At 34.3% G+C, this 17,950-nt stretch overlaps 1 protein-coding gene across 1 annotated transcript in view; it reads left to right on the top strand.

Moving 5' to 3' along the window:
* Positions 1 to 17,260, top strand: part of LOC121422359 (NADPH:adrenodoxin oxidoreductase, mitochondrial-like) — a 48,007-nt gene extending 30,747 nt beyond the window's left edge. The window contains exons 9-11 of the mRNA XM_041617349.1: positions 112 to 283; positions 1,316 to 1,486; positions 14,580 to 17,260. Coding sequence (XP_041473283.1) covers positions 112 to 283; positions 1,316 to 1,486; positions 14,580 to 14,737 — 501 coding nt within the window. The 3' untranslated portion in view covers positions 14,738 to 17,260. The remainder of the gene's footprint in view (positions 1 to 111; positions 284 to 1,315; positions 1,487 to 14,579) is intronic.
* Positions 17,261 to 17,950: the final 690 nt, after the last annotated feature.

Below are 17,950 nucleotides of genomic sequence, written 5' to 3'. Positions count from 1 at the left end.
TGCAAGGTAAACAACATGTTGGATGCTGTGTTTCCACCATCGTAATGAGGTTGGGTTTTTATTTTCTAGCTACCTTTAAAGAATCCCTGCTTATTTCTTTGAATGCATTAGAATGTGAATGGTGAGGAGAGATTGGTCCAGACCGGAGAGACAGAAACCATTCCTTGTGGGCTAGTACTCAGGAGTATAGGATACAAGAGTGTCCAGGTGGATGACTTTATTCCGTTTGATCACCAGAAAGGGGTCATCAAGAATGATCTTGGCAGGGTAGACGGAATACAAGGTAAGAATCAGGACATTTTTTTTTTCTTTTCTTCAACAACTTACTCTGAATATGGCATACAAGTTATGATGTAAAATAAAATTAAAATGTGTTTGTTTGGATGAATTTTCAGATTTTACTTGGAACATTATTTTTGTTCAATGCACATTAGAAATCAAGATATCTGCATAATTTCTATTTTCATATAAGAAATTATCAAGCACATAATGAGCTGCAAATATCATGACAAACTATAGCCTTCTGATATATAAACATCAAATTTGTAGAAGATCAGTCTTCAAAGGACTCTTTTTGAAAGAAAACAAAAATCAAAACATTTCTGAGACAGGATGCTAGAAAAAAAATAATATTCAAACTTTCATAAAGAATCAGCTATTAAAATACAAAGGCTGAGTTTCATATTGTAATATGAGAATGTTAGATGTTACTTTTACTGAAGCTTTTCACAGGATTTAATGTATGTCTTTTCCAAAACCAACCCATTTACCTTCATCAACCAAGGTATTAAATGAATACACTTAATCAATACACCGTCGGAGTTGTCTCCATGCTGGGCGGCGCAGGGTGGACATACCCGTCTCTCACAATCTCAACCTGGTCTCATGGTAAATTTCAGCCTTGCCATTTGACTCAAAAGTTGCTGAAATTTCCCATCTTACATCTTTCCAACCATGAAATGGCCATTTATTTCCCACATTTCCTTGATTATTTTGTTTTAGTTGGAAATCATTCACTTCTTTCTTGATTCTGAAGGAAAGATTGTTTAATGATGTTACACTGGGTCAACTCCATGAAAATAGGACTACAATAATGGTATAATTGTGGTCCCACTTGCAGACCTTTGTGATGTTGACTGAATTAAAATTCTTCAAAATAAATCAAACGATCATTACTGGTTTCAATTGACGTTACACTTGTTCAACACCAAGAATCTGTCAAGTTTGTATGATACAATATCTTCCTCAAGCGTTGTGTATCATCAAAGTCAATGTTCTAAAGGCTGTATTGGCATATCCTTATTAAAATGAACAGGTCTTTACTGCAGCGGATGGGTGAAGCGAGGCCCTAAAGGTGTGATACTATCATCATTGAATGATAGTATTGAGACAGCTAAGTGCATGCTGGATGATATCAACTCAGGGATTATAGACACTACTAAACCTGATGGACAGGATAGGATACTAGCATTACTTGCAGAGAGAGGTAAGATTGAATAGAATTGATGGCATTTAGTCCATTAAAAGGACATAATTGATAAAACAATATACAACACAAAAATACAGAATACAGGATGATAATGATTTGAACCCACGGCCCTCTGTTTGAAAGGCGAGAGTCAGAACCACTAGACCAAGATGCACCCACATTCAAAGTTTAACACAAATTTGAATGAAAACTGTAAAATACACCATTCATCGTTATGATATTCATGAAAAAATATTTTGGATAGGTTTATTTTTATAGGGGAAGAGATGGTTAGAAAAGGGAAAGCCTTATTAGGTCTGCCACCTTAACAAAACTAAAAAGGGCACTCTTAAACTACAATACAATATATAACAAACAATGTAATAAACAAAGCAACAATGAAAATCAATATTGTTGATTTGGTAAAATGAATAAAAAAATCATTGTAGTCATGCCTTACTTTGACACTGATCAACATTTTCATCACAACTAGGGATACCAACTTATTATGTAGCATTGATATACCACATGCAAATGATATATTTGGAGAGAATACTACTTCGGGACCTCTGGAATGTTTTTGTGTTTATATAACAATGTTCATTTAAATGTTAGAAGTGTGTACTTTTATGTAAATATGTTGCCTATAATATGTACATTCTTCCTCACAATTTGTTGTATTCATTTCTCTGTGTTATGAAATATTTTTAAATATAATTTTGTGAAATAAATGTCAGAAAGGTTTTTTTTTCTTAATAGTGTACATGAAACACCCCTTCACTACAGAAAGTTTTTCAAAATGTAATTTTTAACATTATAATTTTCTTCTTGAAATTGAAATATTTAATATTTAATTAATATTTAAATATTATGATCTACTCAAGATATCAATATACCCCAAAACTCAATGTGTATATTTCATGTACAGAAACTATTTTCTTCAAAAACTAAGAACAAGTGATTGATATTGAATTAAATAATAAGTGAATCTGTTTTTCCTGACTTGCCTTTGCCCAGCAGTCCCTACCGTCCAGTAAGCCATGTTGAAGATCTTCTGTAGATCTTAACCTACAGGATTGTCCAGAACCTCCACCCCCTCAAACATTGATGTGTTTTACACTTGTTACTCTGTAATGTCCCCATAAGCTCCTCTGTCTTTATTTTCCTTCTTAAAGTAATAATGATAACAACACTAATAACAACAATAATAATACTAGTAATACTAATAATTATTTAAGTAATAATGATGATGTTAATAATAATAATAATAATATGATAATAATAATAATAAATGATAAGACTAATAATGAAAAAAATAGAAATGATGATAATGATAATGGTAATAATAAAAATAATCAAATAATAGTACTACTACTACTACTACTACTACTACTACTAATATAATGGTAATTATATTGAAAATAAAAATGATGTCGCCTAGCTTAGCCGGGTAATATAGTAGCGCCTTGAGCACCTAACAAGGTGGATATGTGTGCAATATGAATGCCCTATATTATTATTATAATGTGTATAAATCAATGGTAAAAGGGTAAAGAAAAAGGGCAGATTCTGCACAAAAAATAAAAAGAATAGGGTTTGGATGATTCCATCCACTCTTTGATCTACCTAAGATATGAAGTTATAAGGTGGTTTCAGACCGCCTCGAAGTTCGTCAGTTCCAGGTATTCTCCGATTGGGAAATTTACCCCGATCAGAAAATAACAGGTATTTTGGTAATGTGAAAGCAAACTACGCGTAATTTCCCCGAAAGAAAATACCCGCTAAATAGTAGGTACTTGGCGAAATTACGAGAACTTTCGCGGGGATTTTTCCAAGGTCGCAGGTATTTTTGCGATGTGAAAGCAAATTACGGGAACTTTTAGCCCAGCGTGTCGTTGGGTGCGGCGGTGTGGGTGGCTGCTGGGCTAGTGATTTTGAATCTCGCGCCTTGCCTGCTTATCAGACCATAGTGCGCATGCTCGTAACTTCGGGAACTTATCCCGAAAGGGTATGTTTCAGGGCGGTGTGAATGCAGGAATAATTAATGGGTATTTTTTAGCCTAAAAAAGTTCTCGTAATTTAACGGGGATTCTTGTGATCGAGGCGGTTTGAAACCACCTTGTGATATCCATAGTGACCATTTCTCTTATTTAATAATTTTCATTTCATCTGTTTGAATATTATCTTTTCTGTAGTCTAATCTTGCCTTTTGTTCTTTCCTCTGGCATACTTTGCTATTCATTGATCTATCTTAATGTTAAACTGATATGTGACCATACACCAAACATCAACTCTGTTTACTAGCCAGGAGATTTTTTTCTACAGCAGTTACAATATTGAAATGGTTATCCTGATTAAAACTGGCTAGTATTAAGCAATTATTAAATATTATAATATAAATTAACTAGAATACAAAATAACTCAGCTTTTCTATCTATAACTGATTTTGCTAGCTCAAATGAAACTTATAATTGATATCAATTTGAATGAAAAATAGCCCAAACATTTCTTTAAGTAAGATCTTTAATTGAAAAAAATGCCATTACTCTGTTTCATTTTTTAGAATCATGAGGAATTTTAATAGTCAAAGTTTTACAAATTGTGGAAAATTACATTATACTTGCAAACTACATGTATGTTGTTTGATAATGTATCTCCAGAAAGACAAGGAATGTGTCTTATATTGTAGAAATGTAAATAAGAAGCTGATGTGCTAAAGCACCCCCAAATGACAGCTGCGCACATTAAAAAAAAACACATAGTGTCATATAAACATGTAGATTTGTATGCAAAAATGTGTATAATGTGGAAAGGGTAGTGTCTTGCTCGCACAAAAGAGGGAATAGAGAGAAAGAGAGTGGGAAGAGGATGTGAGGGGGTAGAGAGGGAGAGATTGGGGAAAGAGAGAAAGAAAAAAAAATACAAAAAATCTACTTTGTTTTTCCAGAAATTACTTATTCAAGTTTCTTTTGAGGTCAGACCGATTAACTCTCTCTTTCTTACCATACAGTATCAAAATTTAAGATAAATGAGGGAAATAGATTGAAAAAAAGTGTCTGACAATATAGGAAAGGGGAAATTAATAAGATAACATTGCATCTCTTACCACGCACCCTCCTACACATTGATAAATAGCCAATAAATATCCAACCTCCAATCAAGGCCATAGCCCTCTCTTACTCGCCACCCCCCCCTTGTCCAGACATTATTATGCCTCTTTGTGCCTTAGTTTTAATTACGTTTTACAATGCACCTGTGGAATCTATATTGATGGCTACTATCAATCATCATCGTGATCAGAATTTTATTAAAACTTCTCATTTTCCTCCTCCATCGAGGTACATGTAGGCTATTATTGAAACGGCACACAATTTGTGCTTAATGTGTGTAATTTGCAATTCCAAATTTAGATAAGTGACAAATTTGTGCATTGCCGAGGGAAATTTTTTAAAGGCCAATTCCTGTCCCAGAATGTGTGTTTAACAAAATCAGAAATGTCTGAGAAACTGATTATTTTATTTATAAAATTACATGAAAAGATGTAAGTTGGGCTCAAATGAAGCTATTTTATTTTTCTTTTCTTAGATAACACTGCTATTCTTGTGCGGTAAAACCTGAAAGAATACATGTATTTTATTTGTTGGTGAAAGTGAGTTTTTTTTGTTTATTTGTGTTTTGCATCTTTGCCCCTACATGTATGCTTATAATAGCTAATGAACTACATAATAATACATTGTACGTTATCTCAAAATTGTTCCCTATTCACTATTGCTGCCATAACATGAAAAAGAAATGTTGATAAATCATATGAATTTATATCATTGCGTGGGCCCAATTGTTTATGAAATCCTGGAGTACCTCTCAATTTTCTAACTTTCTTCTTTTCATGTTGCAAAAAGGACGTGAATAAAAACCCCCCAGATGTTTGTGAAAACCTTTCCTGTGATTTCATGCTTGACAGTGAACATACTTGCCAATTGCTGAAATGAAAACAGGTCAGCCATGAAGTGTCTAGTTATTGGGGTGAACATCAATTAAAATGATTCACATTTGACCAAGTTTGGTTAATACAGTGTAGTTGGTAACCGCATGGATTGAGGGAGATTTTTAGTATGACCACAGTTGCTAGTGATGTGGAAAACATGTCATCCAAATGACAGTTGTTGCAAGATTTTGAAATACCATGCTTCCTTAAGCATCCTCTACGACTTCATACATCTGTTTTTGCAATTATTTTTCACATTATTCAAGTCCTATATACAGTACATGTACTTTCAGTTTTAAGCAGTAAATTGATCAATCCTAACATTACTTACATGTACATGTATAAGACTAAATATGTGAATTTTTTATTGATAATGATTTTGTTTTGCGATTTCTTGTTTTTACCTGAACCTGGTTTAACTTCAGGAATGAAGACATGGGCATTTGTCACAGAACCAAATCCCTTGTCAAACTCACATCTACTAATGGTTCAGTTCAAGTGAATTTCAGTACAAATCCTCTGTTGACTAAGATCTTCAACAAAGTCAAGCTCAACTTCTGACCTTTCTTGCTATCGATTCAAAAAAAAAAAGTCACCATAATAAACAGACTATTTTTGTTCACATTCTTAGTTTTTTTCACTGATTTGTCTTTGCAAGCATCTTTTTACGTTTTATCCCACTTCACTTTCTAACTCTAATGGGAGGCAGTGCTGTCAATGGTTTGGCATTAATCAATACATAAGTCATAGTTTGGCATACATTCTATCAACAAGTTCATAGTGTTGAAGGGAAGTCAGCAGAATCAGATATTTGCCACAATTTTTAAAAAATCTGTTAAATAAAGTCCTTCATATTCTGAAGTAAGAAAATTTCAGAGATATCTTGAAAAACTGGAAATGATGTAAAATATATTATTCACTGGCGCATTCTCTCTATACAGTCCTTGTCACTGGACTATCCAGCCCAACACATTATACTGTAGGATATTACACAATGTTGTAGGGCTGATTTGTTATGCATTAGTTTAAAATACCACCATAATGAGTAAGAAATAACTGGAATAAAATGCATTTTGTAGCCTTTATTATCTTAATCTGAAGATCAAAGACAATAAATCCACTCTTATCCTCCTGTAGTTCAAGAGCATGATAACACTGCATCGTTTTATTACCCACTGGTTTTATTTTTCATGAATATTTAGAGAATTTCTTTTCTTGTTTACTACGGATAATAACATGGAATGAAAGAGAACAATTAGAATTCATGATTGACAATGATCAAAATGAAAAAAAAGACGACTGGTGCTATTACCATAATTAGAGCATAAAATAGAGGCTCTTTGATTTCCATTTGACAGCAGCAAGAAAGAATGAAGATTGGGTTCTCTGCCCATCAAAAAAAGATATCCATTTTGAGGAAATTGTGGACGAGAAAGTGTCTGCCATAAATCATATGACCATTATGAAATTGGTACATGATGTATTGGAAGTAAGTTGCAATCAGTCTAATAATTGTAATCAATCTTTTAGGGTAGGTGCTCCCCCAGACTCACGTTGAACTATTAAAAATATCTCTATGTACAAGAACTATCTCTATGTATGAGAGGGGGGTGAGGGCATGAGCATTCATGATTTTCTCAGATTTTTGCATGAACTTTAGAAATATTAGAATATGATAAAGAAATAGAAATAATTTGAGATAGAAAACTCAATAGAATTTAAAATTAAAATGGATATAATGTGAAAGAGAAATACAATGTGTCTCACAAAAAAGGAAGCAAGGTTCTCAGTTCATGATTTGTTTTTTAGCATTGATGAATTATGTATGATAGTTGATAAAATTATATTTTGAAATTATCATAGGAATTTAGTTTTGGTACCCACGAGGAAGGAATCCTTGAATGATTTAGCGGCTGATCAGAGTAGTGCTTAAGCTGTGGTAGTAGTATACAGTGCTTAGAAACATTGTATTAATAAGCGCAGTGTAAATTAATATGCATATCATTGTTATAACCTGCAGGGATTGATGAGGATAGATGAACACAGAGTTCTTAGCAAAAAATTAACCATATTATTAGGATCACCATACAAAAGTATATACATGTACATCCAAAGCTGAACAACTTTTACAACCTTGTCAAGTTGTAACCAGATTAGTTGAATTGATCAAAAATTGCTTTTGTCTTACTTCCTACTCAATACTATAACACCTAGGTTTCAGACTTTTATTCTTGAAATATCTAGTTAACTGCTGAAGTGCTGGATCCTGGAATACACTTATAATAATAAAAATTATACTTGCTTTTATAGCGCTTAATGCTTACTTTGTCAGAAGTCTCTATCGCTCTACTGTACTTACGCAGTACTTACGCATAATTACCCTGGCTTTAGCAGTGCAGCTGTTATGCGCGCTACGTTTCAAGGAATAAATTCCTGCCAGGTACCCATTTACCTCACCTGGGTTGATTGCAGCACATTGTGGATCAATTTCTTGAAGGAAATTACGCCATGGCTGGGATTCGAACCCACGACCCTCTGTTTCAAAGTCCGGAGACTAATCCACTGGGCCACAACGCTTATCCAGATATTAGAGTTTGATTGCAGCTAACGACCATGAAGAAGAGGCTAGATCACTTCTGAGTTTATCATAAATCTTATCTTTATTGAAATAAATGTCCCTTTTTTCACAATGCTGTATGCCTGAAGTAAACAAGCCATTGCTAATTAGTTGCATCAGTCTGATAAATTGCAGCAAAGATGCGTACTTCATACAGAATTGCCAATGGTTATACAAGTATTCCCCACTTCTAAAATATGGGCCGACACTTGTATTGTAAACTCTTTGAGTGTTCTTTTAAACATCATTACACATTCAAGGGATGACATGTGATCTCTCTCTCACCCTCTCTCTTCCTTTACATCCCCACCTCCACACACACCCACACTTAGAGTGAAACATTCACTCTTCAGAGAGTGAGAATGGAGGGTGAGAAAAGTGGCCACATGGATCCCTCAAAGAAGAGAGCCATTCTAGACAGAAAGAAGAGTGAATGATATAAGAATTCATTATAAATTTGCCTTTTCTAAACTCTTTTCTTTAGAATTTTGGAACGCTATTTTTCATAAAAGATATGCTCACTCAAAGCTTTGGCCTCATTTCCAGTGACTTGGCTTTTTATTTCAAAGTCAATATGAGTTAGTATCCTATGCCAGCTTACATCCTTCTACATGTATAGTCAATTGATACTCTGATTTGATTTATTCTTAAAGGGAAACTAATTTGTAAAAATAATTTCTACATGTATGTGTATTATTTGATGCCAGTTGGATTATATAGTGGATGTTAAGTCATAACTTGTCAGGATGACCTTAAAATTAAAGGTCAATCTACACCTAAAAAATGTTGATTTAAGGTAAATAGAGAAAAATCAAACGCTGAAAATTTCGTCGAAATCTAATGTAAAATAAGAAAGTTATGACATTTTTAAGTTCCACTTATTTTTCGCAAAACGGTGATATGCACAACTCAGTTGCATGCAAATGAGACAGTTGATGATGTCCCTCACTCACTATTTCATTTGTTTCTTATTGTTTGAATTTTACAATAATTTTTACAGATTCAACAATAAGGACCAACTTGACTGAGCCATAAAGTATCAAACAATGTTAATTCCACATGTTCAGGGCGAAATAAATCGTTGGTTTATCACTTGGCAATGAGGAGAAAATAAGAATATTTGATATTTCACATAATAAAATACAAAAGAAATAGTGAGTGGATGACATCATCAGTCTCCTCATAAACCGACCACGATGTGCATATAACTGTTTTGTGAAAAAATAAGCCAAACTTTAAAAACTTTCTTATTTTACATCCGATTTTGATGAAATTGTCAGTGTTATGTTTGTTGGAATTTTCTGTTTTTATTCAAATCAACTTTTTGATGGGGTGGACTTGTCCTTTAAATAATGCTTTCTTTCGCAGTGGAAGTAAAACAAATCAAAATCAATCATGACTTTTTGCCCAATGATTAACCATGACTGAGTATATACACAATAAATGTCTTTTTCATTTAAATATTTTGCTTCTGATATATTTCGTGTACTGGTTCTCTGTTCTCTCTAATAATGGTAATCAAAGATTTATTATTAGGAAAAAAAAATATTGGACCCTTTCCAATAGAACATTGACAATTAAACATTTAACTGAAGGAATGGTCTATAGCCTTACTCTTCAAGACCATGTTTAATTTCTTTGATATTTATAAACATTTATCATTATCCATGAATCAAACCAGTTGATATAGCATTTTCAGTGCCTTATCATTAACAGAAACTTGGAGCGAGTCAGAAGCAATCAATCCTAGTCACGAGCATTCATACGTCAACCATATCATTATCAGCTCACAAAAAAATGGGCCAAGATTTACAGCCTCTTCACTTTTTCTCCAGCCATCCCTGTGATACTGTTTTATTCTTTTCTCCTTGCCTGTGTCTCATTAATTTGGCTTTAGAGTGTGTTTGACTTTTCCAAGCACTCATAAAGGGCCGATGTGACAAATTTGAAGTGTGGTCATAAAGAATTCAGTAGATTCGTTGTTTGCTGTAACTCGCCATTTTCCTTCATGTATTCCTCAAGGAAAGTAAAGTGCTGATCAAACATGGTCTAGGATATTGTCACTGATCTCACTATACTGCCACTTGCCTGGATCCAGCTTTCTTCTCGTTTGTATCATTGCATTCTCGACATCCTGTCATTTTTCTTTTCTAATTTTCATCCTCTTCGCAAGTCTTATGTTTCTCAAAATAGCCTCTCAGATGCTGGAGGCGACCATTCTTCTTTCTTGTATGTTTTAACGCTGTCATGGTTTTCAAGCTTGATCAATGCATTTCCGTTTACAGAGCTTCAAAACATGTATTTGTTACCGGAAGATATCCACAGCCAGTAAAATTATAAAAAAAGAAGGTTATTAATGTTTCTGCGGACTAAAATTCTATGATATGGTATCAAAGAAGATAGAGATAGGATACAACGTTCATTTAAAATATACCCATTAGATGTACAGTTAAACAAAAAATAACAACAAAAGTAATAACTTGAATATTCTGTTCTATAGTGAATTTATGCATGTAGGATAAAATAAATACATCAGAATAACAAATTTTGTAGTCCCATCTTGATACAGATGAAAGAGCTTTAAAAATATATGTTTTAAAACTATTTGAATTATTCAAGTTATTCAACTTGATCTAGATTATTCATATCTTCAAAATAATCCTGGCCACTGCTTTCGGATATGTTGGTTTTTCAATACATTATGCTCACTCAAACTCTCTTTATGTAGGCTAAATTCAATTTATTTTCTATCCAGGAGATGCATGACCTAACATGGCACGATATGTTTTCTATAAAACATATCATGACACAATTTATCTTCCATAAAACATTTCATGACACGATATGTCTTCCATAAAACATGGATTGAGAATACTTGTAGCAGATCATTATTGGAGCCAGGGAATTCATTTAAATTCAATTTGATTCATGAATTCTACATCCCTTTTCTCAAAACTTAACTTTCCCAATGGTGTTATGAATATGGAGGATGGACATGTTCTTCATCATGCATTCAATTTGGATGGGATTAAGAACCAAGTTAACCCAAATATATTCATACATTTCAATTGCATCGTTGTGTGACTCAAGTCTCGTAGGAAACCAACGCCAGGAATCCTTATATACGGAATGGATTCTATCATTTATTCTTGTCAGTTTGCTGCAGTTAAACTTTAGTAATGCATGAATACACACAAAAAGTTGGGGGTTTTTTGCAGGAATCCTTATATGCAGAGTTGCCAAGTAGTACTGATTTTCAGTATTTAGTACTGAAAAGTGAGAAGAATACTGATAGTTTCATGTAAAATACTGATTTCTTAAGTTTCAGTTGTATGTGTGGTCCTTGTGAAAATACTGATTTCCTCACCGAAATACAGATTTTCAGCTTAAAAAATACTGAAATGTTCCTTTTCAGGTTGGCAGCTCTGTATATGGAATGGATTCTATCATTTGTTCTTGTCAGTTTGCTGCAATTAAACTCTGGTAATGCATGAATACACACGAAAAGTTGTTTTTTATTCTTTTTTTTTCTGAAAATGGAGAAGGATTCAAATGAACAAACTGCTGACAGGTAGTCATGTATTATCAATCTGACAAGAATAAATTATAGAATCCAGTCCATCCTTTTGCTACAACATTCTTTTTTCAACGGGGCCTGCATCTTTTGGGCAATCCATATGAACTGATTTTGAGTTCCGTGAACTTTTCTTTCAATTCAGTCCAGACAAGTGAGAGAAAAGTGAAATAAAAGTTATAAGAGAAATAGCTTTTATGTACTCTTTATTTTGATATAGAACGGTTTATCCAGGTCTATTAGATCTATGTGCATTTCCCTGATGCTGATTAGCATACATTTATGTTAGGAGTTCACTGAGATTGATCCAGAATTCATTATTATTATCATTATTATTATTATGATCATTATTATTTATTTGGCAAAATGAAAGTTCTTCTATGATCAACCTTTATCCCATATTGGGTGAAAGCCATTTTGATTTCATCCTAATTCTCTTCCATCTTTCTCTATTCAAATCCTTTTCCTATCAACATTTTCATATATATGATGCGTTGCCCACGGCGACAAGGGTTTATCAAATTATCAAGTGAAAGGTACATAGGGGACAAACTAGTGATAATTTGAAATCATTCACTTCCTCCTCCTCCTCTTCATCTTCCCCTCTCCCGATTGAATAGAACTCTGTTAGGTGTATTCTACATCATCTTTGGGTGTTGTTTGGCGAATGTTGTATACAGCAGGGGGGCTCATGAGGTAATTCTCTTGTTGAAGTCCTCCCTGCCTCTGGAAATGTTGGCCTAATTTGAAAATAATTCTTTCTCCTCCACCTTGGAGGTGGAATCCGTGCCCGTCGTTCGGTCCTCAGAGGGTTGTGTAATTGCGATTGAATTTACGCCATTGATGACTTGAGGTGATCACTGGAGGATATCATTATTGGGAGACTGACAAATCATATTGTGCATTAGGAGCTCCAAAATTAAATCAAAAGTTTTTTTGCAGAGATTGGAGTTGTCTAGATGCATGAGGAGTAGATATGTGGTGTTCTCAACTAAGGTTGTCATAAAGAGCATTAATTCTCAACATTGGAGCATTTATTTACTCAAAGATGTTCAGCGAGATTAACTTGATTTTTAGAGCTCCAAATGGGCAACTTGTCATTCACAGTGTACATTTGACCGTAATGTGGTCCCTTTGAATTGTATCATGATGAAAGTGATTAATAGTTATGAAACGAACAAGAAAATATGATAATATTAGGATTGTATGCCTACATTGTTTTGCTTTTTCACTTGTGAAGGCCTTGGCATGAAAAAGATACGTAGTGATGAAGATGGTTGTAGGTTACAAGGCTTGGAAGAGTCCGTTTAAAATATTTTGCACACTTTTATTTTGACCCTTAATGAGCCTACAGGCTGGATGATTTACCAAATATCTTTGCCTAAATAGGGTCTAAATTACCGCATACATTTGTAATTCCGAAGCTTCGTTATTCCGAAGGTTCGGATATTCCGGATGTTCGTATTTCCGAAGGTTCGTAATTCCGAAGGTTCGCAAGTCCGAAAACGAAATGAGGTTCGTAATTCCGAAGGTTTGTTAGTCCGAAAACAAAGTGAGGTTCATAATTCCGAAGGTTCGTTAGTCTGAAAGCGTAATGATTAACGAACCTTATTTCGTTTTTGGATTAACGAACCTTCGGAACAACGAACCTTATTTCGTTTTCGGATTATTGAACTTTCGGAAAAACGTACCTTCAGAATAACGCCACAAATTTTCGGATTAACGAACATCGAGGTATAGGCAATTTACGTGTTTCGGAATTACGAAGTGTATCCGAAATTACACCCTCACATATCACTTTCTCTGTCTTTGAAATACCTCAAGCAGATTGATGTATTATTCAATTGAAAGAGTGTTGCAATTAATTTGACAGTGCTAATGGGTTGATGCTGCAGTTAATTTGGGTCCTGGATATACTTTTATGTTTCAGTTTACAATGGGTAATATATTAGATAGCAATATTTTATTCATGGCACATATTGATTAGCAATTAATTGAAAATGCGACTCTTTATTGGGTAGGCATTATCCTCCTACGGTATAGGTACAATAGGACTGTTTTAGCCTGGGATTTACCTAGGAAATGGTCATTTAGATCAACAAAAGGACATTCATTATACCCTGGGGGTAGACTGGTGGTAAATTTAATTAAGTTTTTTGTGTGTGTGAATTTAGGTTGTATATGAACAGGAAGTTTTCCCCTACATGGATATTGATCATTGAAAATTGTGTTCCTCGTATCATAGGCAGTGACTGCAATGACATTCACTATGATTGTGTTTAAGTTTTCATTTGACATCACAATGGAAATTGAATGAATTGTAAGCCTTGGGAGGCTTAGTAATTTATTGAAGAAAAGAACTCAATAAGGAATTATTTTAAAGATTTTCTTTTTGAATTTTAGCGGATACAAACATTCTTGCATCAAAAAAAAATGTACGTACTTAAACTGATATTTGGGGATGTAAAGCTCATTTTCAATAATGTCTGGAGCACAGTTTCCCTGAACTGCATTAGATGCATGTGATGCAGTTATTGTAAAATCAATATCAATGCATCTTCATCCGGACGGGTTACTTCAACCATTTGCAGAGAGTTATTTGTAGAGATAAATTGAAAGTTAGGAAAGGCAGGCAGAAGACAGAGGGAGATTTATATTCAATCCTGGCAGATTTGATTCTGTAAACACATCACTTGTTTTTGACTTGGCATTACATGACACTTTTAAAATGATGACATCAATACTGAATGAAGAATTTGATGAACTCATCAATTGCTAATGCAGATTACAATTCCATAATGTAGGTTATCTGACAGCAACTTTCTTTCTTTTCCATGAAATCTCTTTATTTGATGATCTCTCTGTCCCCTTTTGTCTGCTGGCAACACCTTTCTCTTTTTTTTTGCATAATCTTTCTCTCTACCTTGATTCCCAGGAGTAACGCCCATCACTTTCTCTGATTGGGCTAAGATCGATGCGGAGGAGAAGGCGAGGGGTGAGCTGGTCGGGAAACCTCGTGAGAAGATGACCAAGATAGAAGAAATGATGGATCACGCGCTCGCCGAGAAGGAGGATGGACGCGAGGACCGATAACGGTCCGCTACAAGATACCATCTTCAGCGGGGGATAAAAGTGGTTATCCATCTTCTGAAAGAAGGACATTTAGAATGAATGGGAAGGTCATGAAGAAGGAGCATCAGCTCTAACATTGACCCCCAATGATTGTATCATCAAAGGTGCATGTTCTACAGGTATTATAGATGTCATAACACTGGACACATAGGAAACTGGGTGGATGGCTTTCTACCTAAGGATGTACTCTGTCTGCTAGAGTAGAAGCTCTACAGAAAGATAGAAGAAAATGATTTTCAGTGTGTGTCATAGTAACATCACAAGCAAGATTTGCTAATCTAATATCACACTCATAGTGCCCCCTCCCTTTAGAATTTTGGAAGTAGCTTATTGTATTGGGCTGTGTTCAATTAATCCATGTGATATTGAACTATTTACTTAATCCATTGAGATGAGTTCCATGTGATCATCAATGATATTCAATGAAATCTTAAAGCTCAGGGGATGTCACACCTTGGTGATTAAGCCAGTGTAGGTTGATATACACATGCCAAGCCATTTTTCTTATAATCCTATTTCTTGATATCGAGAATTATATCCTTGATATCAGCAGGTGCCATTTCTTAACCAAGCACAAAATGATTTTGTTACATCAAGAAATGGTTTCTTGATTTCTTCATGTGAAGAAGTGATTGCTTGATATCAAAGAAAGAAATGAATTCTAGATATCCAAAAATCAGATTTAATGATAGAATGGCTTGCTATAGGCATATTGGCTAGATCGAGTACCTGCCTCACAAGAATGTTGTTAACGCTAACAATTCGCCAGCAGAGACCCTGTTACAACCGATAATGTTGCAGTGATGCCTTATGTTACAACAGTACATTATTTACTTCTTGGATCAATGCTTGACATTATGATTTTAACAAGGTGACTGAGCCTACTATTAGTGCTCTTTTAGCGCTGACAAATTTCTGTGTGTCTGGTACAGTGTGGCAGCCCCTTTAGATAGACCTAGTTTGTTTTCTGTAATCTATAATACATGATCCTAGATCACAATCAATCGTACAGGTGAACCATTATATGAAAATGCCAACATGACATTCATTTGGAGAACTGATAATTTTTTTTAGTTAATTAATGTTTTCCAATCCGTCCATCGTGTAGCAATTCAATGTGACTTATTGCAAATTGTTTTACTCTAGGTAGTATTGTATTTACTCTGTAGAAAATGTAGCTATTGCTAGATCAGGGCCATATCTTTAATAGAAAGAGTTAAAATAGATTCAAATCTATTAACTCAAATTGAGATTGATCTCAATTCCTATTGCAATTTGAAATTAATCTTAATTTTGATTCAAATCTGTTGCAACTCTTTGTTAGAACAAAGCAAACAACAAACTTTCTTCAGGCTGGTTGAAACTCATGTTGTGTTTGATTTTCAGATTTGCATTTGATTTGAAATCTTTGTGCAATTAACATCCTCTTATATGAGTTATAAACCAGATATGACCCAAGTGAGTAGAGATGGTCCACAAATATGAATACAAATCCATCAAATGCAGAACTTGACATTCCTAGGGATAAGGTCATTTTGATTTGTGTTCTTATTATTCTAGCTGATAAGATGGTTATCTAATTAGATTTATAGATTGGAAGGTCAGTTTCAATATGGGCTCTAATCCCCTGTTTCCACAACAACTGGCAAACAGGTTATCTATATTTCTCAATCAGTATCTACTTTGCCTCATTTAACTGATGTGTAATTGGATCAAGGAATTGGTCAATTGGATTAGAACAAATGAAAAATAATTCAATTTTTGCAAGTAGGGAAGGGAATTTGGATCGCTGCCTTCCAGTTCTGGAATCAGTACACTAGATGAGGTTGTGACTGTAAATCCCCCGATGCATTTGACAATATTTCTGATGAAACACATATTGGAGGTTCAATGAAATTATTATTAGATTTTGATTAGGTCAAGACCTGGGTACCGTAACACAAAGGTTAGCGATTGATCGTACGCTTGATTTTCATGATTGATTGTATATTGTAGTCAATGGAATCAGTCATAGAAAAATGTTCTATGATCATCGCTAAGCTTTGTGTTATGGGCCCCAGGGTCCCATAACACTAAGGTTAGTAATTAATCATATGCTTGATTTTTACAATTGATTGCACATTGTAGTCTCTGCAGTCAATCATAGAAAATCGTTCTATGATCATTGGTAAGCTTTGTGTTACGGGCCCCAGGTGTCTCTAAACTTGTTATCAATGGCAAAGCATATGCTACTGCTACAAGTCACTAAAATCTAGCTGTCTGATATGCCGAGAGCTAAATTAATATACAGTGCATCCCAGAAAAAAAGGAAACTGGGATTCCCACATCTTTTTTCTTCAAAGGCAAATTAATTATGATATTTTATTTACATCATCATAAAATTATATTATTCCTCTACATTTTGATACCTAATATGTGACGAACACTTCTCGCATTAATGAGCAAGACGAGTTTGAGATTTTAATGTCAAAATCAGATTGCGCAGAAAAATGGGACAAGATTGGTTCTTGACACAACAACCGTGCTTATTCGACGATTGGCTCATTAGCATTTCTTTTGTATTCTGTGTTAAGTTTCTCTCTCTAATTCCTGAAATGGGAGTGGATTCAGATTAAGACATATCTTTCTGAGCAAATCGTTTCTGATAGGCCTCAATATTTATTGTTTGTACTCTGCCATTCGTGAATGATTTGCTAAGCTGTTGGTCTGAAATGAAAGATGAGATTCCACTCTTACCGTAAGTATCAAATTCATAGTAAAAACATGTTTAATAACTGAAATCTATCACTGAAATGGGTTTCCTTTTTTGTGGGACGCAGTGTAGAATGAGAGAATACTATTGACAGTTGAATGATGACTCCGGGCATATATTCTGTAACCTCCTTTCATGATATTGAGATGAAATAATCGTAGGATTTTGAATCAATTATTTCACTTCCCCCTCATGAGCAAAGATGTATATCCACCATCTCCTGAAATGAATTACATCCTGTTATTGACAATGCTGATTAACAGACATGTTAAGTAAAGGGAATTCAAGACATATTATGTTAATGGGAGGGGATCTTGCATGATATTTATGTTGTTGGTACAATGCACCTTTATGAATCTATTATCTCTTCATTTCTCTTTCATCTGACCCTTCTGCAGTCCTTGTAAATGCGATAACTTCAG

Source organism: Lytechinus variegatus, chromosome 10, assembly GCF_018143015.1.
Source record: "Lytechinus variegatus isolate NC3 chromosome 10, Lvar_3.0, whole genome shotgun sequence".
Taxonomy (NCBI): Eukaryota; Metazoa; Echinodermata; class Echinoidea; order Temnopleuroida; family Toxopneustidae; genus Lytechinus; species Lytechinus variegatus.
This window is presented reverse-complemented; position numbering and strand designations above follow the sequence as displayed.